This window comes from Python bivittatus, unplaced genomic scaffold (assembly GCF_059951505.1).
Source record: "Python bivittatus isolate LINGU-HERP-01145 unplaced genomic scaffold, Pbiv_v1 ctg000980_np1212, whole genome shotgun sequence".
In the NCBI taxonomy this organism is placed as follows: Eukaryota; Metazoa; Chordata; class Lepidosauria; order Squamata; family Pythonidae; genus Python; species Python bivittatus.
In genome coordinates this window covers 3,970,738-3,994,711 of record NW_028277125.1, presented here as the reverse complement: position 1 = coordinate 3,994,711, position 23,974 = coordinate 3,970,738, and the positions used below count along the sequence as shown (strand labels likewise).

The 23,974-nt window shown below is 43.6% G+C and overlaps 1 protein-coding gene across 2 annotated transcripts in view; it reads right to left on the bottom strand.

The window, feature by feature from the left end:
• The window catches only part of DIS3L2 (DIS3 like 3'-5' exoribonuclease 2), a 185,995-nt gene that overhangs the window by 149,350 nt on the left and 12,671 nt on the right, over positions 1-23,974 (bottom strand). For both annotated transcript variants that reach the window (XM_015888176.3, XM_088132547.1), the window contains 4 exons: positions 15,533-15,685; positions 13,048-13,187; positions 7,972-8,025; positions 873-974 (listed from right to left, as the gene is read on the bottom strand). In XM_015888176.3, the coding sequence (XP_015743662.1) occupies positions 873-974; positions 7,972-8,025; positions 13,048-13,187; positions 15,533-15,685 (449 nt within the window). The remainder of the gene's footprint in view (positions 1-872; positions 975-7,971; positions 8,026-13,047; positions 13,188-15,532; positions 15,686-23,974) is intronic.

Sequence of the window (23,974 nt, the reverse complement as noted above, 5' to 3'; positions counted from 1 at the left end):
AGAACATGTAAAGCTAACAAGCGCAAAGCAAACCAAGAACCCCAATCACTGAATTCAGTAACTAAAACGAGGTGGAGCTACAAAAAGCTCTTAGCAGGTTCATTTTCTTCCTGCCCGTCTCTTGCTACCTTTCTCTGAAGGTATGTTGGGGGAGCAGACCAAGAGGGAGCTTGGTCCATAGGACGAAACTTCCCAAAGGTAGCCAGTGTCTCGACATGGAGCACTGGGCTAGCTGGGCCAAAGGTCTGATCCAGAAGAGCCTTTCTGATGATATTAAACTTTATAGGATTGAAGGGAAAAGTTTATTGGGAGCAATGGGTGAGAAAGTTCAATAAAAGTCCAGAAAGTTTCCAAGAAAAAGTAGGAAAACCCAGTTCTCCCTGGCCCTGCAAAGCTGAGGAGTAAGTGGTTTATCCACTATGGTTTCTCTTTCCTTGGTCTCTGTTAAATTGCTACTCCCTGGTAAGACAGGAAGTATCTGTATCAGACTTTCATCCAACTTTGTGTGAGTAGTTTCATTCTACATATTTTCAGATATATATATTTTTTTAAGAGGAAGGAAGTACACATTATCAGAACACCCGAAATGCAGAGGAACGTATTTCTGACAAGACAGAAGAAACCCAAATAAAGACAACAATGGGAAGAAAAGAGGAATAGCACAGGATAAAAATTATCCAAGTAACGCAGGGCTAATCATAACAGCCTCGTACCCTTCAGTTATGCTAGCCTACAATGACCATCTTCCACATGAGCATGGGAGACAATTTCTTAATTATCTTCACAACTGCTGAAGAGTTTGGTTTGAATTTTCTCAGCCAGCCATCACCAAGAAATGAAAATGGGGAGGGAAGGAGATTAGAAACACTGACCTTCCACTGTTCTTTCGGAAGCAGCTTAACAACCACAATGTCGCCATTCAGAGCTCTGTTGCGAGCAACGACTCCATCAATGAAGATATCCTGGGTGCCATCCTGGAAAAGGAACAACTCTTATACAGAGGATATGGATTTGGGAAAAATAAAGGAAGTCAAAATATTACACGCTAGTTTCAAAAAGCAAAAACAGGAAATGGGAACATGGGAAAACTGTATCTTCAGATTTCATTTAGATGTTCTGCTGAAAAAATCACTGAAAGTCCTTAAATATTTTCAGTAGCCAACTTCAGTAGGCCCGGAGTGATGGATTCAAGTTCATTTTGGGCTAGGTCAAGGCAGTAAGTCCTTCTGCCAGCTCTTGACTCTTATGCTTTATTGGGAGAAACCTATAAACCTTAAAGTAAATGTTACCTACAGAAACTTCAGATAAGACTTCGGGTCAGGCAAATAAGGAGAAGCAAACGGAAATGTGTGCCCAGTAGGAGGGGATTTCCACTTCTTCAGTACAGAACAAAAGACACATCTCGGGATACATTTAAGCAGCAGAGGGGCATCTGGCATCCCCAAAAAAAGTGGATGCAGCTTCTCAAGCACCAGCAAGAAATAATCTATCGTCCAGATGTGCAGTGTCTTTGATAAAGGAATTGTCTGAACTATGTTGGTTCCTTTGGCATCACCTCGCATGCTTGTTGCAAGCTTGATGCAAGTCATTGGGTGGTGTGGCCTTTTGGATTTGAAGGCAAAAAGGTACTTTGGAGCAGGCAGCCTATCTGCAGCTGGGAAAGAAAGATCCATTTGTTTTAAGAAGATGCTTTAAGGAGCTGCAGATGAACCCTACAATCCTGGGGAAAGATGCAGTTGTTTTAAGACACATGATGTGATCTATGAGCGTTCCAGGGCACTCCAAAGCACTATTTTGCCTTCAAATCCAAATCCAAAGCCCTACCCAACCCAGTGGCTTGCAACAAGGCCCCTTCATTACCTTGCCTTGCTTCTCAGCTTCCATCAAGGTTGCTTTCCACTTTCGAGAGCCATTGGAGCTACTGATTTTACTTTCTTCCACATTCATTTACTTGTTTTTTATATCTCACACATTAATCCCACAGATGGCAGTCAAGACAATTAACCAAACATAAGAGCATCATAATTAAAACCCACTGAGGTGGCGTCCTCTTCCCATTATAATATCTCTATGGTGCCAAGGCCTAGTGAAGTTCTTAATGCTCAGATAAGCAGCTAAGGGAGAGGTTTTAGAAAGCCTGATCTCAAGACAGAGATACTGTCCTCTGTGGAAAGCCACAAGTATCTAGCTTGTGGACATATTTCCTGAGCAGTGATGTATTCCAGGCTCTCTGGTCCAAACTATCCATCCAAGCCTATAAAAGCCTGCAGTGAAGTAAGCTCCTCTGCCTGAGCAATGGTCTCCTGGTTCTAGTATGCTGTGGCTTTGTCCCTCAACTCTGATTTGCTGGCAATTCCTAACTCCCTCTGATTGCTGTCAGTGCCTTCATCCTAGCTCTGGTCCACATGGCTCAACAAGGCCAACCTTTAGATCCAAGGAGGTCTCCATGCTTCTGCTCCAGGGACCCTCTCCTGCAGGTTCCCATCGCTTCCTTCCTTTCTTTCTAGCTTGCTTCTCAGCCCAAGCTAAGTCAAACACTGCCCACCAAAATAGGCTGTCTTTGGGTTCTAGAGCAAGAATGTAATGCCAGGTAGCCTCATGATAAAGCTGGGAGGACTCTGCCAGAAAAGAATTCTAAGCCACTATGAGCATGAAATCCAGAAAGTGATGTGAATTGGACATTAGTTATTATTGTTATTGTTATTATTTGCATAGTCAGCCAGGTGTTTAGACTGGATTTGGCATTTTTATCCACCTATCGAGTCCTTCCCAAGGACCTGGGTTAGGCAGATGTTGTTTGATGGTGTTAACGGTACCATCACAGGATATAAGCTGTTCTTCGTTGGGTGGCTCACAACGTAAGAAATGAAGCAAAATGCAAGCAAAAAAGGCTGAAACTGCCTTATGATGTTGCTTTTCATGATATTTTGTATTATCCTTCTGTTGTATCTTGTCTTTTTAATGATTTGTAAATGTTTCCTACCAGTCAAGGTGGCAACAAATGTTCCCATAGTGATGCAAACAGCCAGCAGTTTGTGGTCCCACAGAGTATCTATGCCCAGTGTTCTGACCTCCCTCAATGACAGTTTCCAATTCTTTGGATTTAGCCGGTTCATCCTGGACTTCCTTCTATACCTCCTGATTTTTTTTTATGTTCCTATACCTGATGTGGTCTCCAAGTTATCTTATGTGCCCTTCTGGACAACTTTTTCTTGGCACACTCGGCCAGATGAGGTTGATGCAATCTATCCTTCTATGAGGAGATTGCCTGCCATTGTAGAACCCACTGAGGATCCTCCTGAAGATGACCCGCTTTATGCTTCCCCAAATTAATTGCTTTCCGAAAGTGCCCAATGCTATATTAACAATTGTAGCACATGCTACAACAACTTAAGTAATTTTTTCCCCTTTTGATCTTACATCACAGGTGTTAGGTTTTAAATACGTAGAATCCTTTCCCAGTCTTAAACTGGAGTGTTGCTACATGGCTTTGCATAGATTGATTCAGTGTTGTATTGTCCATAGGACAAAAAGTGGGGATTGTGAGAGGAAAATTATTAGTCCTTGTTTATTCCACAGAGGTTCTTCTCAGCATTTCCTTCTGTTAAATTTCAGCATCTCTTCCTCTGCCGCCGCACAGCTCGAGAGACCTGCAAGGGTCACTTTAACCACTTCCTCTTCCTCACTTGATCCAGCTCACTTTAACCTCTAACTTCCTCTCCCTGCAGTACGGCACACACTTTGCAATGCATGGCTCAGCCATTTGCTCAGAATTCAGGCTTTTGCAATCTACTCCGTGTGTGTGTGGGGGGGGGGGCTGCCAGCCCTCTTCCCAGTGGGAATCACTGGACTTTGTCAAGCTGTTTCGAAAAGGCTTTGGAATAAGTGGATTTCTGCCTTCCTAAGGATGAGTTTGTTTCACAGGGATGCTATTTCCTATATTTTTGCTCTTTTGCCACTGTATAACCCTGGTTTGCACATGTGGATGTTAGTCATTTTAATCTGTTAGGGGGAAACTGCGGTCAGCTACATTTTGATACGCAGGATAGAAATTAATAAAATGAATGAATAAAACTTCTGCTATTGTTTGCACAGGGAAGTGGGAGAAGATCTCTTCTGCTTCTAGCAGAGAAAGAATGAATGAACAAATCATCTTGACAGAGCCCCAAACAATGAACCTGCTTGCCAGGGAGGCATGGGTGAAGGGCAAAGTATTATATGCATTTTGGACTAAGATCTTAATGCTCCTAGGCATCATTCAGTACGCAGGAAGTGGGCTACTGTACAGGAGTATTAACACCACTACTGGAAAAGCTGCCTTTAAGTTTGCCACAGTGCACGTTTCCGTTAAGGACTTGCACCCCGTAGCCCGGCATTGTATCATCAGACAAGCTCAGAAATTAACTCTTACACAATGGGAGGAGGGAGCAAGATGGCTTCTGCTTCAGAGGTCTAGCTATTTCAGCATGTATTGCAGGGAGCAGAGAACAAAAGATGGGATGACATCACAGGAAAGCACCTTGCAATTTCACTTTGCCCCATTGCCTTAATCACAAAGGTCCTTCCTTTTCATTCTGGGATGCTCAGTAAATGTTTTGGGAAAGAACAGCACCCATTATCTGAAGGGGGTTTGTTCCCTAGGCGGTCACTGTTGGATGGTGTCCCATTCTCTTACTCCCAAGCTTAACCAAAAAATGAACGCTTAAGTCATTGCTTGAAGTTTCTGAGGAGGTGGAGGGGGATGCTGTAAAACTGCTTTCAACCCCTGAAAGCCCAAGTATTGCCTCAGGATCTTGGACCCAGAATCTCTGTTGCCCTTGTGACTATTTTCAAGGCTTCACCCTGTGATGGCTCACTGCACTCTTACTTCCATGCCACCTTCTCTGTGGTAAGGAAAAACCCACATGGGCCAACCACAAAGTGGAAATGCATTTAGAAGGGCATGTGAGAGCAAATGCCCAAGTCTGAGAGACTGTTGGTCTTGGCCAACTTGCCTGAAATTGTCAACACCCATTAGGTTTTGAGTAATCTCTCCAAACAGATGCAGTCATGTCCATGATTTATACCAAAGCATGTTTGGAGCCAAAAAGTGTTCCTCGACAAAAGATAAAACTGGGAGTTGTATAAGGAAAGAGCTGGGCCATGCTTCAAAAGTCTTCTGCTGGATCTGGTAAGAGGCATTTCTCCTGCAAGGACACTGGAGGAAAAACTCCAACCCCAGTGATGTCAGCACCAGCTAACAGGTGCTCCTGAGACAAGTACTGGGTCCTACGTGCCAAATTGCAGGAGTTGCGTTAGAAGTGGGTAGAGAAAGAAAGTGGCATTTTCTCATCATAAGGATACTGCGGAAGAAAATGTACTTTCCCCTACAACAGCTCCAGGGTGGAGTTTCCACAAATATTTTATTTTCTAGCAACGTTTACAGTGCCGTGTACCGACACCACATATTCTGCTGTGATGCTGAAATATTTTACAGAGACGCCATTCCCCAGCAGAACAAGTCACTCTCTGCAGCCGGAGATCAACAGCTGGTCAAAGGCTGCCTCCCATGACAAGAGGCAGAAAAATTGCAAAGCTTGTTGGACTAAATCACTTGGCCTGGAAGCCAGATTTCATCTCTGCCATCCCCCACTCCTCTCAGCCCCTGCAGTAATCCCACCACAGACTTACATCATTCAGCACCCTAGTTGGGAAGTGCCGGGAGGTGACAAAAGGCAGTTTCTTTGCCCCATCTTTTTATGCTTTCCTCATCACACCAGGAAATTAAAACTGGCAGTGTCATTTGCCAGTTGAAATGCTGGATCATAGAGGAAACAAGAAATTCTCTCTCTTCATATTGCAGTTTTTCATGAATAATTGATTTAACAGAATGGGGCTTAATAGATTAATTCACCTGTTCCTCTAGCTTGTTTAGGATTTCTTATCTCACCAACTCTCTCCAACAAAGCGGTGAGGAGCTGCCTAAGTCTCTCCTCTCCCTATTTACCTGGGAACACAGCTGGACTTTATTTGAGAAGTTTACAGTGCTGGCAGAGGTGGAAGGGAGGAGAAAAAGAGGATGACCAAGTGGCAAGATGGATGGACTTAATTACAGCAGCAAGAGGCCAGATCATCCTGGAGAAGATCCATCTATGTGGTCAACACCAACTTGAGGGCACATAATCATCATCATAATTGGATTAGACTACAGTAGTGTGTTCAGGTCACAGGTCATCTCAGCTGACCTTCTGAGCACAGCACCACCAAACTTGCCCTTCTGAAACATCAACACTAGCCGTTCTTCCCCCAAAGCAACCGAAACCATCAAAGCAATGGCCTGAGGCGCTGTAAAAAGCTCTGTCCTCAAAATGCAATGAGGGGAATTTCTGTCCCTTGATTTTCCATTCTACTAGAAAAAAACATCTAAATCTTGCCATGAACTTTCCTTGGGTTCCTCTAAGAGTGATACAAAATGACGAGTTCTTTCTTCCAGAGTTCCCCCTACCCCATCCATCCATCCATCCATCTATCCACCAGTTCAATACAGTCATGGGGAGAGCTCCCGTTTTTCCCCTGCTCTAGGAAAAAAAAAAGTGGTCCTTCCCTCTTGGGGGTATTGAGAGAAGCGATGAAAAAAATGATTCAGAAATATACAGACTCTGCTTCACAGAAGAACCCACAGTGCTGCCCTTGTTCTTTCTAAATTAGCCAACCCACCTCCTTCTGCAGTTTCTCGGCTGCAATAAGGTTAGATTGAAATTATTGCTTTGTTAATTACTCTGTGTTTCCTCCAAAGCTGCAACATCCAGGTGGTCTCCTGTTCTATCACCTGAACAAGCCAACCTGCACACAGCAGAACTGAGTTATGTGCCTCGATGTCCATTCTGGGGGTCATGTGGGGTTAGCACAGCTTCACATAGCAACTTCCTCCCCAGTGTTCTGAAGGAAACCATTCCTGTCCCTCTCATCTCAGCAAACGCAAGGGGATGAGCAATGGACAAGCTCAGAGAAGTTAATTTGCACTCATTATGAACAGTGGCCTTCGCCGGCCTGGTGCCCACCCCATGTGCAGGACTGTAATTTCCAATATTCCCAGAGCAGCACAATCCTCTAGCATTTAAGGACTGCATGTCCCTTTGAAGAATGAATATATTTTCCTTCCAAAATGCAGACTGGGGCCTTTTAATGCACTGGACCAAAGGTGGGCTGCTAGCTCTTATGAATTAATTCTATCTGGGATGAGGATCTGAAAGGTTAGCGTGCCAGACAGAGGTGTTAGCGTGGAGGGGAGGGAGTTTGGCTTACTTCTGAAAGGAGCAAAGCTTTCAGTGTGATGCTGTTTTGGCCCTTTTGACAAAAGCATCGGATCCTGCGGAGGCTTCTGGTGCTGGATGTAGCCCAGGCTCAAATCCTGACTTATTCATGAAAGTTACAGGGTGAGCCTGGAGCAGCCACAGTCTCAGTTCACATGATTGTTGTGAACTTAACTGAAGTGGGGGACGGAGGGAGAGATGTCTACACTGAGTCACTGTTCAAAGGAGTGGCTATAACCCACTTAAGAAGGCACTTAATTCCCGTGAAGTGCTTTCAGGAAATGCATCCGCAAAAGAGAAAATACAGGCTCACTTGAGAGAATGTGTGAAAGCACAACAGGCACTTGACGTGGATGTCAAGGCTACAAATCAGCTCATTCAGATGCTCCTTTGCCTGGGGAGCTTAATGACTCAGCAGGGTTTCAGCAGGCTCCCCTCTAACCCCAGAAGTGCAAAGTGAAGTAAGCCAGAATTGTCTGTAGTCCACAGGCGTTTGTTTCAGAGAAGGTCCTCTGAATCAGAGATTGACCAAGAGCAGCGCTGGATGGACTGAATTCAAGGATTTCACAAGTTGGTGCATATCCTGCACCTTCATCTCTTGCTGCTCCATCAATCCAGAGGGGAGGGATGTTCACTCCACAGGAGTCCACCAATTGCTATACTTTACAGAAATACTTACTGGAGAAGGAATGAAGGCCTCATGGTATTTCTTGGGGTTTATTCTTAGGGGTCCCTTAAAAGAAAAAAGAGAAAAATTGAAATTAGATTTCAAAAAAGAAGTCAGTTTAATGCGATACCAGTACGTCTAGTAGAAACAAGTGTCTGCTTCATATTGAGACAAAACTACCTGAATGCTTCTCTCCACTGCAAGTAGGACAGTTTGTTAAGATCCTCCATAAAATTATTATAAAAAGCTGAAACCTGCAAGGAGAATTGGAAAAGGACTAAGGTCCGGGCATTCTTTCATGAAACTCCACTCCTTGTGTGAGATAGGCCCCAAATCCAAGAGGGCTTTTAACTAATACACACAAAGGATTAGTGGCTTCCTTTAATGCAACTAAGCAAGAATGTGTAAAATGATGGGAGAAAAGATTGCAAACATGGTCCTGTCTTATACCAAATATGAATATCAACCCCTCCCCCAGTGTTTTGAGACACAAGACACGCATTGTGGTCTGAAGGAAGGCCAGAAACTGGGGTCTGTCAAAGAAGCACAGAAAGGTTACTCTGTTCTCTTCCCCCAGCCAGAAACGGTGCCTTCCTTCTCCACCTACAGAAGGAAAAAAAGGGAAGACCCCTTTGCATCCGTTGTTAGGAATGGAACAAAAAGCAGCTGAGAGCTGCTTAATCTTTTAAAAATTATTTTATTACTCACAATGGCTTTGTGGGCTGTGAGTTGCCTTGAAGATAATTTAACTGAAATGCAAAGTATTTAAACATTAAGTTAATACCCTGTTTTTCTGCTTGAATAAACACTCAAAGCAGCTTACAAAATGAGTCCAATATTTTAAAACAAGGAAGTTCCACAATCAAGAAGTAGAAACATTCAGTGCACACAAAGAACCCACAGGCTCATTCTGAATCACTTTCGCCAACAATTCCCAATTTTCATGCCCATTGTCCTCCAAACTACTGTACACTTGCAATATGGAGCTGCAATTTTCATCTTACTGAGCCCATGCTGGCTGAGGATTATGGAAGCTGAAGTCCAACACATTTGAAGGGAGACTATGAGGAGGGGAAAGAAGCTAACCTAGATTATTCTTTCTCAGCTATTATAACTTTAGCAACATTCAATCTATTTCAGTTTACTTCATCAGCTTTTTATTCTGTTAAGAGTTCAAAGTGGCAAATAGGTTCCTGCACCGGGATCAACATCCCTTTACAGCCAGTTTGACTGAGAAAATCAAAGCCAGCTGTTCCTGGCTAAACGAAGATCTGAACATTGGTTACTTCAATTCAGATACAATTAATGAGAAATGTTTAATATTTCTAGTCTTCATAGATGCCGCTAATATAGGCAATATATGTTAAAATGAACTTGCAGAATGCTATAAGCCTGAAAGTAAAATAACCTCCGTTTTCATTTGGATTCAGTTATACCTATAATTGCACAACAGAAATTTGTAGAATTAGAGACAGCTTTAAAAATGAAGTCAGATCAAAAGTACTGTAGGAATGATAGCGTGCAATAGTTGAAAATGTCTATGGTTTATGAAAAAAAATAGTTTTTATGTGTCAGCATCTAGAATTGGAGTTAAATTTTAATGACAGAATTTAAGGTTTTAAAGAAAGTATTTTCGTTCCACTTTTAAAACTATTCTGTTTGCAACTGATAACCATCACGGCCCCACCTTGAAAGTTGATTCGCATGTAAATTCACTGTGATGGTTTATTCTTATCATTATTCTGGATGAACCCTGGGGCATAAAATAAAATTTTAAAAAATGCTGATTTCTGGGGGAAGTGGCCAAACCAGAGAGCTCTTCTTCACAAATGGAACCAAAACAGGATGTTCTAGGAATTCCTCCAGCAAAAACTCTATTGAAATGAATTGGGGATGCACAAGATTAAATGCATACCTCCCATTTCCTCTCTTCCCAGGGTCTAGACCAGTGTTTCTCAACCTTAGAACTTTAAGATGAGTGGACTTCAACTCCCAGAATTCTCCAGCCAGCCATGCGGGCTAGAGAATTCTGGGAGTTGAAGTCCACTCATCTTAAAGTTGCCAAGGTTGAGAAACACTGATCTGGACTCTCAAACTGATGACCTAAGGAAGTGAGGTCAGGTAAGCATTTAATCTGTGGCCAACAGCTAAGAAAGACATTGACAGGGCCAGTCCAAACAACCAAGGAGGTCTATGTACGTTGTTTAGGTAAGACAAGTTTGGTAGAACTCCCAAAGATGTCTAGACTGGGCATATTCCATTTTAACCACGCTTCACCACAAATGCAGAGACAGGTCTGACATTTTCCCTCATCCCCAGCAGTAATTGGCAGTCTTGGTAATTAGCATTTTGGAAGGATATCACCTTCCAAAACGCCGCTCAGTTTCTATTCTTAACATTTGAGAAGTTCATGGGAGAAAGACTATATAATTCCCATCTCCAACAGCAATGCTGTTTGTTTGTTTGTTTTTCAAACACGGGCACAGACCAACCTGTAAGGGACAAGTAGCACTACAGGAATGTTGAAGTTGTGTGTTGTAACCCCCAACCAATTAATCAAAATAGAATGTATTTGTAACGCATACACACACACACCGACCATCCAATTACAATCAGCCATGAAAGGTTATCTTCATCATCATTTGATGGAAGAGGATGGGGGAGGGGGGAAAAGGAGGATGAACAAATAATTAACAAATACACCCTTTCATAAGCATCACATTTTCTCTGCTTTGGTATTTTTCTTCTGAAAGAGAAGAACAGAGAGGAACAGAATCTGTCTCCTTTCTCTTCAAAAGCAGATGGAACTTATAATCCGTTCCTCTGAAAATCCTATTTACTGCGCTGCCCATTTCACGCTGTGATATCATATCTGGAGCCAGCCGCTCTCCCCATCTGCAAAGAACAACTGTTTGCACATGTGCATCGAGGGCCAGGGTTCTGTCCACAGAATCTCATGATGTCATCCTCAACCCCCATTACTGTGCAATCCTTCACAAACAATTGCTGCTATATTTATTAGGAAAGGGGGAGGGGGAGGGGTCACTGCTTTCCTCCCGAAACATGGAGACAGAGACCATGGAGGCAGCGGGCAGGCTGAAGGAGCTGGGGATGTTCAGTCTGGAGAAAAGAAGATGGTGAGGAGACATGACAGCCATGTTCAAGTACTGTAGAGAGTAAGGAAGATGACCTTGATGAAGATACTCAAGATCCATTATTGAAGCAATGAGGGGTGAAACATATCCACAATCAGACCTGCAAAATTAATGTCACTCCACCAGGTAGACCAGAGCAGGAAATCAACTCCATAGGAAGGCTAAAACTACTTTTACAGGTAGTCCTCACTTAACTACCACAACTGGGACCAAATGTAGGTCACTAAGCAATGTGGTTGTTAAGCAAATCACCACATGACTGGACCCTATTTTATGACCTTTTTTGTGGCAGTGGTTAAGTGAATCGCCGTGATCATTAAGTGAATCACGTACTTCCCCATTGATTTTGCTTGCCAGAAACCAGCTGGGAAGGTCGCAAATGAGATCACATGACCCTGGGATGCTGCAACCGTTGTAAGTGTGAGCTGGTTGCCAAGCATCCAGATCACATGTGACTGTGGGGGTGCTGTGATGGTCATAACTTCGGGCACCGGTCATAAGTCATTTTTTTAGTGCCATCATAGCTTCAAACGGTTGCTAAACAAATGGTAATTAAGCAAGGACTATCTATCTATACTGAGAGCAGCTTTAATAACAGAATCTTGCAAGTCTGATTGTGTTGCTGTAGCTCCTCCTCCTCCTCCTCCTCCTCCTCCTCCTCTTTCTTATACTCCAGTGAATTAGGGAGGTGTCTGTTTGAGCCTCTTCCACATATTTTCTGTCTGCTGTGGACTTAAAATAAGTTTCACCCCTCATCACTTTGGTAACAGAGCTTGCATATCTCCATCAAGATCATCTTCCTTCTCTGTACAGGTATATAAAGGGAAGCTCTTGTGAAAATGCCTAAGAGCTGTTTTCCATGGCCACAGAAACTAGGACCAGAAATAACAGATATAAGTTGCAGCTACCAAGATTTTGTTTAAAGATAACGAAAAGTTTCCTAATGTTAAGATGTTCAACAGTGGAACAGTCTACCTGTAGAGGCTGTGAATTCTCCATCTCTGGAAGTTGTTGGAAAGAGGGTAGACAGCCACCTCTCATGATGGTTTCACTGGTTTTCCTGCACATCATAGAGGGCTGGACTTGATGGTCCTCCTGGTCCCTTCCAACTCCCCAGTTCTGATTCTATTATTGTTCCAGAGGGGGGGAAGACCCTATACATAATAGCTTCTAAAGAAAACCTCAAAGGAAGGAAATCCCACAGATTCCCAAGTCCAAGAATTTCACTGCTGAGCCAGTTAGATCAGGAGTATCAGAGCTCAATGATACTAGAAAGCTCAAATACCTTTACGGCCAGGCATCATTTTGTTTACCAGCAAGATCAAGCCCACTGGGATTCACCATAATTGCTGTTCCGATGACCTGCACCTTAGCCTCTGGTCTTGGACACTCAACTTCTAACTTTTACAGCATGAAAAGGTACAGCCAACCCTGGTTCCTAGATGGTGTAAAAAACTGAGAGAAAAGCTGTGTAGAAAAGACTCCAATGGGAATTCTTGAAGGATCCCAGGTCCACAAGTCAGCAATATATAATTGTTAAGAAAAGAAAAAAAACCTTCTCGCTGTTTAAAGGTATCACTGGACTGTTCTCAGTGAAAAAGATGGGCCTTTTCTTTTGATTCTGACAGCCAGGTTGTTCTATCCAGCAAGTGTGAGGAGGGTTTTAGACTGGATTTTTTTAGTGGATTTTAAGGTAAACTGCTTTTTGTTTTGCTAAATTGTTTTAATTTGTGTATCCTACTTAAGAATGTCCATAAATAAGTATAGATACAGAACATACATGCATAAACATATTCCTTTTGGTATGATTCTAAATATTAGACTCCAACCTAGTTTCACCATCTGCCAATTCAATCACTCAGCATTTCTGGCCCCTCTTTACATGATCAGAGAAGCACTTGCTGTTTGTTTTGCCAGCCAAAATTTCAAGCACCTGGATCAGGGTTTTCCTCTTCAGACCCTCGGATACTTCTTCCCTTGACATGTAGGCTTCGAATATTTTCTTTCGTGTGCGAGTTGCCTTACCCCAATTCTTTCTCTCTCCTGGAATCAAGGAAGCAGCATGGGGGCCTCCTGAAAGCAAAGCCACCATCATTGCCTTCCCATTTATAACAGTTGAAGTTATGACTTTACAAAGTTCAGTGATGCAATTCAGATGTCACACCAAAACATATTTTAAGAAGTCAACAAACCAGAGAGGCTCAGGCTACATCATGCTAAGCTATGGTTTGCTTAATCATAATTTACTGAATAAACAAAATTATTATTCCCTCTTTCTTCTAACCACCAGCCTGAAAAAAGTTCTTGATCAGAAGACTGAATATTGCTGGTGGATATTCTCATTAATCCTCATAAAAGCATTGACTATTTACTGATTTTGCTAATCTATGCCACCCAGAATCCATGGGAGTTGGGCAGCCAATACATTTAAATAATAATAAGGTAATTTTTATTATCATCAGATGGAATTAATGAAACTGCAAGAAGAGAGAACAAAAGCAGAGAATGACTCTGGATGATATAGACATTTTATATACAGAATTTCTCATTGCCCTTTTTTATGGTAAATGACATCTTACAGTTCTGCCAGTTATATATCTGGAAGCCCAATGTTTTAATTTGGTTCTAAAGCACTGCTTCTACAACAAAAAATGAAGCTAGTGAAAACAGGAAACCCTGGTGCTCAAACCTGAGCAACCTAAGCGAAGTTTTCTTGAAAGGATCTGTCTATGGAGACAAACTTTCTAGAGAGGGGCAATCTCTGTGGTGAATATTCAACAGCTGCTCTTCCAAAGGCATAAAATCCTGGATTAGCGCAGAGAACAGTGAAAGACGTTCCACCCCTGAGAGCCAGTTGGGGGATGGAAGATCAGAGAAGGACAACGAGTGAAACAGCTGAGGAGAAAGTTCAGCCAAAGCAACAAAGTCAGGAAGCCAAGCATGAAGAGAAATGAGCAGACGGATAACCTCTCTGAGAATGCGACCTAGTCCAAATGGTGAGTCAGGCTGCCACTGGCTCAGCTGAAACCTGGAACACAGGCCTAGATCCACCTGGATCCAAGACCTTCTTAGCACTGTTCCTTGCCTGCCCAGTGGTGGGAATGGGCAATTGAAGTACACGTTATGGCTGACAGTGAGATCCTCAGAGACCTATCAAAAAGGGCACCTAGGGCTCAGCATTGGTCAATTCAATGGCTGCTATGGGATGAGCTGAGAGTGTCGAGGAAGAGCGAAGAGTAAACCTCAGCTGTTGAAATGATTATTAGTGGACCAAGCGGCAGTAGCTAATAATGCTCCATAATTAACTTTAGTTTGGGTATAGGGTTTATTATTGGTGTTGAGTTTATTTATTCTTTTTTAAAATCTTAAGTTGTTATGATTCATTCTTAATGCTGTCAGGGACAAAAGTCTAAAGCAGTGTTGTCCAAACTTGGCCACTTTAAGATGAGTGGACTTCAACTCCCAGAATTCCCCAGCCAGCATGGGAGTTGAAGTCCACTCATCTTAAAGTGGCCAAGTTTGGACAACACTGGTCTAAACAATATGCTTTTTAAAAAAATTAACAATAGGTGTCTTGGCCCAGATTGAGAACCCTTAGAAACCAATGGGGGCACTTTGAAGGAAGCCAAACCAGATTCCTATCCCTCTAGGGCAGAGCCCAGGGATCTGTATCTCATTCCAGAGATCCCAGGGAACTGCCCTCTGACTTTAAGTAGCAGATTTTAGATGATTCCAGTAACCTGGCAAATTTGTGGAACATTTTCCACCAAGATCACCTCGCCCAAGACTTCATTCAAAAAGGAGCTAGGAAGTACAAACAAAGTCTGATACAATCCTTTAGGTGGTACAATCTCAAAAGATTCTCTTGGGCAGACCATAACATGCCAGTTACACTGAGCCAGCACCTTCCTACTTTATATTCGCTGGGACAAATAAGTTTCTATGGATCAAGACCATGAATCCCACAGAGAAGACAGCCAGGAAGTATGGAGAGAAATAGAAATGAAGGGAAAAGAAATGAACACAGAAATATGCGGAACAGGAGTTTTATTCCACTCCTCTCTGCCCTCTAATTTCAAAAACATAGAAATGTAGGACAGGGGTTCTACTCCATTCTTCTCTGCTAATTTCAAGACCGTCTGTTTTCACACGTTTCCTCCACAACCATGAGAACCGCAAACTTATTGTTGGTTGGGGAAACAGAACAAAGAACCTAAGTTCTGACGATATTCCTGCAAATGGACAGAGACTTCTAACAGTGAGCTGAGCCACTTGAATAACATAGCAAAATCAGAAAGGTACAGTTAGAAAGGAGCAGACAACCCTGTTCATGATATCCAAATAGTCCTACTGCAACTCATATTTCGTCAGTGTCTGAGGAAGCCTTTAAAAAAATTATTTCGCTGCATGGATCATACCTTTAGGAGTTCCTAGATGTCGGAGGTTCATTCTGCAATCAGAGCTGCTCACATTGACAGCCTGGGATTCGGAAAGTTGTCGCCTCCTGTCCACATTTGGGGGGGCTCGAGTCGATTCAGAGTTGTTTCTGGGCCTCACCAAACCTCGCTTGTCTGCATGGAGAAGAATCAAAACACAAAATTCTCAAGCTGGTGGGCAGAACAGACAGTCTCTTCCTGAAAATAAAAAAAAGGCCTTCTTCATCCATTACTGAAGGTTCTCCTTCTTCAACATTATGCTGAATTCAGAACTTCTGAAAACTATTGCATGTTACCAGAGTAAATGACCCCATATTTTGATACAAGTCTATCCCTTTAAAACTGCAGACGACTAAGAAATACCCAATGTAGTATAGAATTGCTCTGGCAATGATCATATTCTGTACATCACAACTTGTTACAGAAGAATGTTCCTCAGATTGTACTCACAAGACAACCTCCCATGCAGTCATTACTCAATTATCTTTTCTAGCCATCCCCACCATCCTACAGCTACAGACTAGAGTGCAAGGTAACACAACTTGGCCTTGGCCTTCAGCCCAACTTCCAGATAAGTCCTGCATCCAATACTGGCAAGAGGCCAAAGAAAGACCTTTATGGCCCACTATTCAACATATTTTAAGGTGAAAATGTCCAAGACTGAACCTAGTATTTGAACCTATGCCATCCCCTATTGAGTTTCTGGAATCTGTGGGGTGCTGTCTGAGGTTTCTCATCCTTATCCATCTAAGCATGCAAAGATTTCATTCATTTTCACCACAAAACAATTTCATGTTCTAACAACAGCTTGGGAAGATGAGAGTTATAGTCCAACATCACCTGAGACCTACACCCCTACCCATAAAGGCTCCTTAACCCTGCAGAAAGACATGGTCATGGTCAGAAAGAATGATGATAACCAGATTTGAACTGCACAAACTCAGGTGGCCATTAGGGGGCAGCAAAGATGTTAGACTTTTAGGCATCTATTTGCTGCCATCTAGTGGTCATCCAGATTATTGCAGTCCAGGTTTAACAGCCCTAACGTGTAAGACTTAGCTATTAAACCATGCAGGTCAGCAGTGCCACAGAAACAGGTAGCTTGGCTAGGTGTGCTTCGCACTACTGTATCCCCCTTGACTTGGGAGGCTCCCCAATATTGATAACTAATTACACCCAGGATGCTTTCAGGAGTATTCCTGTCACCAATTCTCATTCTTCTGGACAGACCTGGAACACCGTGTATTGTCGAAGGCTTTCACGGCCGGCATACGATGGCTGGTGTGGGTCTTCCGGGCTGTGTGGCCGTGTTCTGGAAGTTTTGTTTCCTAACGTTTTGCCAGCACCTGTGACCGGCATCTTCAGAGTGCAGGAGCACAGACAGGAGCAGTTCTCTCTGTACCCAGGGTGATGTGACCCTTTTGTGGGTATTTATAGAGATCTGGGAGGGGGGAAGGGGAGGATTGGGGGGAATGGGGGGTGGGGGGTGGGGTTACTGAGTGGCACCCCCCCAATCCCCCCCTTCCTCCCCCCGATCTCTATAAATACCCACAAAAGGGTCACATCACCCTGGGCACAGAGAGAACTGCTCCTGTCTGTGCTCCTGCACTCTGAAGATGGCGGTCACAGGTGCTGGCGAAACGTTAGGAAACAAAACTTCCAGAACATGGCCACACAGCCCGGAAGACCCACACCAGCCAGACCTGGAACACCCTTGATCTCCAAACCTTTAAATGCCAAATAATAAGCAGGGTTGCAATGAAAAGCCCTGCAAGGGAGGCTTCAAAATTAGAAACCAAGCCACTGAATTCACTAACAGTTTAAAATCTGATAGATTAATTGATTGATTGGTTATAGAGGCAGAAACAAACCAGGAACAAGATGCAGATCAAACTATAAGTTAAAGAAAGACATTAGTATAAAGGGTTTTGGTAAAAATGCACCTAGACCTAGGATCGTATAACAGTTCCAACAGAGGAATATGAGGGATGGGTGCTTAGAAACCCCCCTTATCTCCATCAGGAAACCCACCATTTTTTAACAGCCAATTCTCAACTGCCAGTGAAAGGTAGTCTTTCTCTCTGCCCCCCCTTCCTGATTCTACTTGGGAGGGGCCTCCATCCTCCCAGCAGTTCCCCAGGCTTCACTGCCACACAAACCGGCCAGATTCCACGGTTGCAGTGGCAATAACCCCAGAGCACAAGCCACAGCAATGGCACACAAACATTTGGGGGGGGCGGTGACTGAAGGCCACCTTTGGCAATTCAGTGGCTGCAAAAAGTGACTGGCATCTAGTGGTCCTCCAGATTATTGCATCCCTGACATGTGAGTTGAAACTATAAAACCATGCAGTTTATATTAAGGGGGGGGGGCAGAGAAGAGGACAAAGAAATGGGTGGGCTCCGAACAAACCAAAACCACCCTTTGATTTAAGTTGAAAAGACATAAAATCCAGTTGATGTCATTGACTCCCAGGTGCACAAGCTAGAGCCTCTATCAGAGCCTACCTCCTGATAGTAAGGGCAGCAAAACCTAATTATTTATCTGCCTTTATTGCATCTGCAAATAGCCATCCAGCGGCCCTGTTTTGGGTGACCCAGTCCCTCCTTGGAGGGAGTAATAATGGGATTCACCTACAGGGTCACTGTGAGGAATATGCTGCACATCTGGCGGTTAAAGTCGCTCGGATTCGCTCTGCGTTGGACTCCAGCCGTCGGGCAGAACCAGTGGAGGTTATGGGGGCTGAGTCTTGCACAATTATCTGGGAGGAGTTTGGTCCTGTTGAACCTGAGGAAGTGGACAGGGTTCTTGTAGCTGTCAGTTCAGCCACTTCTGTGTCAGATCCACGCCTCTCCTGGTTGGTCAAGGCTGCCCGGGAGAACACACATGATTGGGTCTGGGTGGTGGTGAATTCTTCCTTGAGGGAGTGGGTGGTCCCGCCGGCTCTTAAGGAGGCAGTGGTGAGCCCTCTCCTCAAGGGGCCATCACTTGACCCAACTAGTCTGGACAGTTTTCGTCCAATCTCCAACCTCCCCTTTTCAGGGAGGATTGCAGAGAAAGTGGTCACAGAGCAGCTTCAAAGGAACCTAGATGAAGCCGATTATCTGGACCCCTTTCAGTCAGTATTCAGGCTGGGATACGGGCCTGAGATGGCATACTCTTGGATGACCTCTGGTGGGAGTGGGATGGGGGTAGTGCATCCATCCTTGCTCTTCTTGACCTCTCAGTGGCCTTCAATACCATCAATCATGGTATCCTTCTGGACCAGCATCAGGAGTTTGGGGTGGGCAGCACTGTGTTGTGTTAGTTCTCTTCCTTCCTCCGGGGTCAGTTCCAATCAGTGTTGATGGGGGGGAGAGGTCCAGTCCATGGCCCCTACTTTGGGGGATGCCGCAGGACTCAGACCTCTCTCCCCTGTATTTAACATCTACATGAGGCTGCTGGGTGGGGTGATCTGATGGTTTGAGGTGAGGTACCATCAGTATGCTGATAACACCCAGCTTTATATCTCTGCCTCCGGCTGCCTGAGTGATGCCATGAATGTCCCATCCCAGGGCCTGGAGGCTGTAGGGGCCTGGATGGGGCACAATGGGCTTTGGCTCAACCCAAGCAAGATGGAGTGGCTTTGGGTATTTGGGCCTTCCAGTGTGAAGGTTTTTCCACCTTTAGTCCTAGATGGGGTGGCACTCCCCCAGACAGACCTGGTGCACAATCTGGGGGTCCTCTTGGATTCATGGCTCCTGCTGGAAGAGCAGGTGGCAGCTGTGGCTAGGAGGGCCTTTGCGCACCTTTGGGTTGTGCATCAGCTGCACCCATTCCTGGACCAGGAGGCTCTGCTCAATCACTCATGCCCTCAGGACCTCCTGTCTGGATTACTCCAACACGCTCTACATGGGGCTGCCCTTGAAGAGCATTCAGAAGCTTCAGCTGGTGCAGAATGCAGCTGCATGGGTAGTAAATGGTGTTGGATATTCGACACATGTAACAGCACTGCTTCATGAGCTGCAATGGTTGCCAGTGTGTTTCCGGGTGTAATTCAAGGTGCTGGTTGTCACCTTTAAAGCCCTTCATGGCCTGGGACCAGGTTACCTGAGGGACCGTCTTCTCCCCATCCAATTCAGTCCGGCAGGATGGGCATGCTCTGGGTCCTGTCAGCCAGGGAATATTGGCTGGCAGGGACGAGGCAGCATACCTTCTCTGCCATAGCCCCTGCCCCCTGGAACATTCTCCCTCCAGAGATTAGGACGGCCCCACCTTGTTGGCCTTTCATAAGGCCTTGAAGACCTGGTTGTGTGCCTGGGCCCGGGATCCCAAGTGAGTTAAGGGCCCCACTTCCTGGTTATATTTACATCTACAGTTAAGATTTGTCTTGGCTGCTATATATATATTTATTCTTTGTACTGTGTTTGTATTTGGTTTTAATTGATTTTATGATTGTCTGTTGCCCAGAGTCACTTGTTTGAGATGGGCGACCATAGAAAACGAATGAATGAATGAATGAATGAATGAATGAATGAATGAATGAATGAATGAATATTAAAAATAAATCTCCAGCTAGAAAAATCATCATCCACACTGATTTGGCAGGATACAGGCTGCTGGAAGGTGTGAGAACAGCTAAATTCACATATCCAACTTTCTTCACTTCGGTGACTATCATGGTTCCTCCTGAGGCAGCCTTTTCCAAGTGGGTAGCCTCTAATGCTCTCTGGGAACTATGAATGATGTTCAGTGTACCTCCAGGTCATCAGCTTGAGACGGATGCAGCAAAACACTCTCAGCTACTGTATTTTATGGGCAAGAGGGCTGCGTGGAAATGGTCCTGTCCTCTAAGAGGCTGTTTATCATCCATTCTTTGCATACAAAAAGCACTTCTCCTAGGAATGGCTTGTCAATGAGGAATTTCCATATGGAGAGCATGTCTCAATTGTTCCTTGCAGCTGAAGAATGGAAGACTACCATAAACTTTGGTTGGGAAGCCAATTGCTACCTGTATCTCTATAGGAAGTATAGCCACCTACATATACTATTAAACATTGTTTCCTGCACAGTAAAATAGTCTTAAGCAAGCTGAGATTATAATACCATTTTCCAAACTAGCACCTTCCAGATGTGTTTGACTACAGCTCCCGTAGTCCAGTAGCCATGCCAAGAATGTGGGGAGTTGTCTTCAGGAGGCTACCATTTGGGCAAGGCTTTCACAAATTATAGGCTCCCTCGTTTCCATTTTTGCAGTTGCAAAAGGGGTGGAGAAGCAGAAACTCATAAATATCCTGGAAAAAAAAATATTACCAGTTCCTTCCCCACCCTTTCAGGTACCACAAAGTTTGGAAAAACCATCAGAAAGTCTTCCCCATGACTGGGGCAAGCTACATATATCCCCCAATGTTTTTTTCTCAAACACAAGGTTCTTGCTAACCTTAGCAAGCCAGTTTGCATAATTAAGCCAAGTTCATCATGTATCCACCTTGTACAAGCTGAATAGATAAAACCAATTTTTGTAACTGATAGAAGTATTTATTTTTTTATCCTTCAACAATTCAGTTCTCTTCCCCCGATTCCTTTCTCCTCACATAAAAAAAAAGTTCAGACATATTGCACCTCATATAAAAACTATTCTCAAAATCTGAAGCAAGGTCTTTTTAACATTGTGGGAAATTTCTGCAGAAAATCTTTGATTGAATGGATCTTGAGCTCAGCTGGTTTCATTCTTCCAACCCCTTTCTCCAACACTTCAGCTTAATTTGTGCAAGGGCCAAACTATCTAATAAATTGGATGGATAAAATCATATTTTGAAAAAATGGCTGAACTGAGAAATAAACAAGTGGCCATTTTTAGATTTGGGTAGGTCACTGAATCTCAAACAAATATGCAGAAGCCTCTTGTGGGCAGAGAATCAGGAAAAGCTAGATAATTGTGAGGACACCAGAAACTCCTAGTGTGAAATTATGGTTTCTTCAAGCATAACTGTGCTATTAACGACAGGCTGCTGTATATCAAGCAAAACATTAATCTACCTAAACCATCCTTCCTCCACTTGATGACCTCCAGATATTTGCAGCCATCATGGTCTTTGTTGACATCCAACCCCATGGTTGGAAGAGAACCATGCTGGGGACAACTGATATGATCCATTCTGCTGGCTGTGACTGACAATCTCTCTCCTCAGACTCACTGAGGTCCTTCTTGGTCCTGCTACCTGAGAACCTTTCAGTGGGGATGAGATTCTGAAACTTCAACAGGGAGAACTCCCAACAAGGCAACAACACATGACTGGATTGCTCATTGACCCCAATTCTAGTTGGCCAAACACATGTTCCTGGGAAACCTTAAACCTTTAACCTGACACGCAGCTTCATCACTACTTCAACCCTGAGACACGAGGAGCCAAAGTCCGTGAGAGAAAGGAAGGTGGTTCTGTGCTTCATCACAGCCTCGGGATTGAAATGCTGGTTGTTCTTGTGTGTCAATGAACTTCTGGCTTATTTACATTATGGTTATTTATGTCTTCAAACCAGATCTCCCCAGGAAAGAGGAACCACACAAAGGCACTTATAGTGATATCTGACTTCTCAGGTAACAGATGTCCTACCTAGTACAACACTATATAGCCCTGAATTGTTCCTTTTGATTTGTAACCCAGTTTGGTGCAGAACTGCTTGAATTAAAAAAAAAAAAAAGAGGACAGTCTCCCACTGTTTAGTAGGCTTCTCATCAAAATGCTTCCTATCCCATACAGATGCAGCCAGAAGTATTGGTATCCTTCCACTTTTTCCCAAAGAACCCCAATTTGCTATGAAATCTGTTGAAACTGACACAAGTCAATGGCATCCATGATTCTTTATTCCATAGAGCAGACACTTTGCTTTTGATGTATATCTTAACACAGTGCTTCTCAACCTTGACAACTTTAAGAAGTGTGGACTTGAACTCCCAGAATACCCCAGCCAGCATGTTGAAGTTGAAGTCCATGCATCTTAAATTTGCCAAAGTTGAGGAACACTGACTTAACATATTTTTGTAAATAATAAAACAAATGAAAACGGCATGGACATAATTATTGGTAGCCCAACCTAATATTTCGCAGCATCCCCTTTTGATGCAGTAACTATAATCAAGGCTTTCTACAGCTCTGAATAAGACTTCTACACTTCTCAACTGGTAATTTGTCATACTTTTCTTGAGCAAACTGGTCCAGTTGCCTTAGGTCTAATGGGTTCTTTCTCCCACCTGTGAGTCTGAGCTTTTTCCATAGATGTTCTCTTGGATTCAGATTAGGATTCATAGCAGGTCACTTCAGAACAGTCCAATGTTTGCTTTTCAACCATTCTTGGGTTCTCTTAAATGCTGGAAGACCCGTGATTTGCAACCGAGACAGAGCTCTCTAACACTGGGCATTATGTTTCGCTCTGGAATGCTTTGATAACTTTCTGATTTCATTGTGCCCTGTACAGATTCAAGGCATCTAGTGCTCGAGGCAGCAAAGCAGCCCCATAACATTATGGAACCTCCTCCATTGTTTTCTTCTGTGAATCTAGAGCTTACCAGGAAGCTCTAATTTTGTTTCATCTGTCCAAAGGACATCCTCCCAGAAGAACCATGGCTTGTCAACATGCATTTTAGCAAATTCCAGTCTGGCTTTTTTGTCTGTCTTCCAGAAGTGGAATCTTCCTGGGTCTTCTACCATGGAGGTCACTTTCAGTCAGACAGTGACGAATGGGGTGACTTAACATTATTGTAACTTGATCTTGGAGGTCAGCCAGGATCTGTTTGGAAGTTTTCCTTGGTTCTTTTTCCACCATTTGAACCATCCTTCTGTTCAATCTGGGGTCAGTTTTCCTCTGGTGGCCATGTCCAGAGAGGTTGGCTACAATCCCATGGTCCTTAAGCTTCTTGATAATATTAGCAACTGTGATCACAGGAACATGAAGCTTTGTAGCCTTGACCTTTACCATGCTCGGCTGTTACCTTCTTCCTTTCCTCCTTGGACAATTCTCTGCTTTTCTTTCTCTTGTCCATGTTCACTGTGCCGCACACAATGACACAAAACGCCTGAATGAGTACTTTTCTCCATTCAAAGAGGCTGAGTGACTGATTATGAGATTGAAGACATCTGAAATACTAATTACAGTAAATAGTCTGCTTGAGAGATCACTAAAATCCAATAATATCTTTTAACTTCTATGGGGAACCGATAATTATGTCCATGCCATTTTCATTTGTTTTACCATTTACAAGAATATGTTATGTCATATATCAAAAGCAAAGTGTCTGTTCTATGGGCTATGACAGTGTTTCTCAACCTCAGCAACTTTAAGATGTGTGGACTTCAACTCCCAGAATTCCCCAGCCAGCGCTGAAGTCCACACATCTTAAAGTTACTGAGGTTGAGAACACTGGACTGTGGAATAAAGAATGGCGGA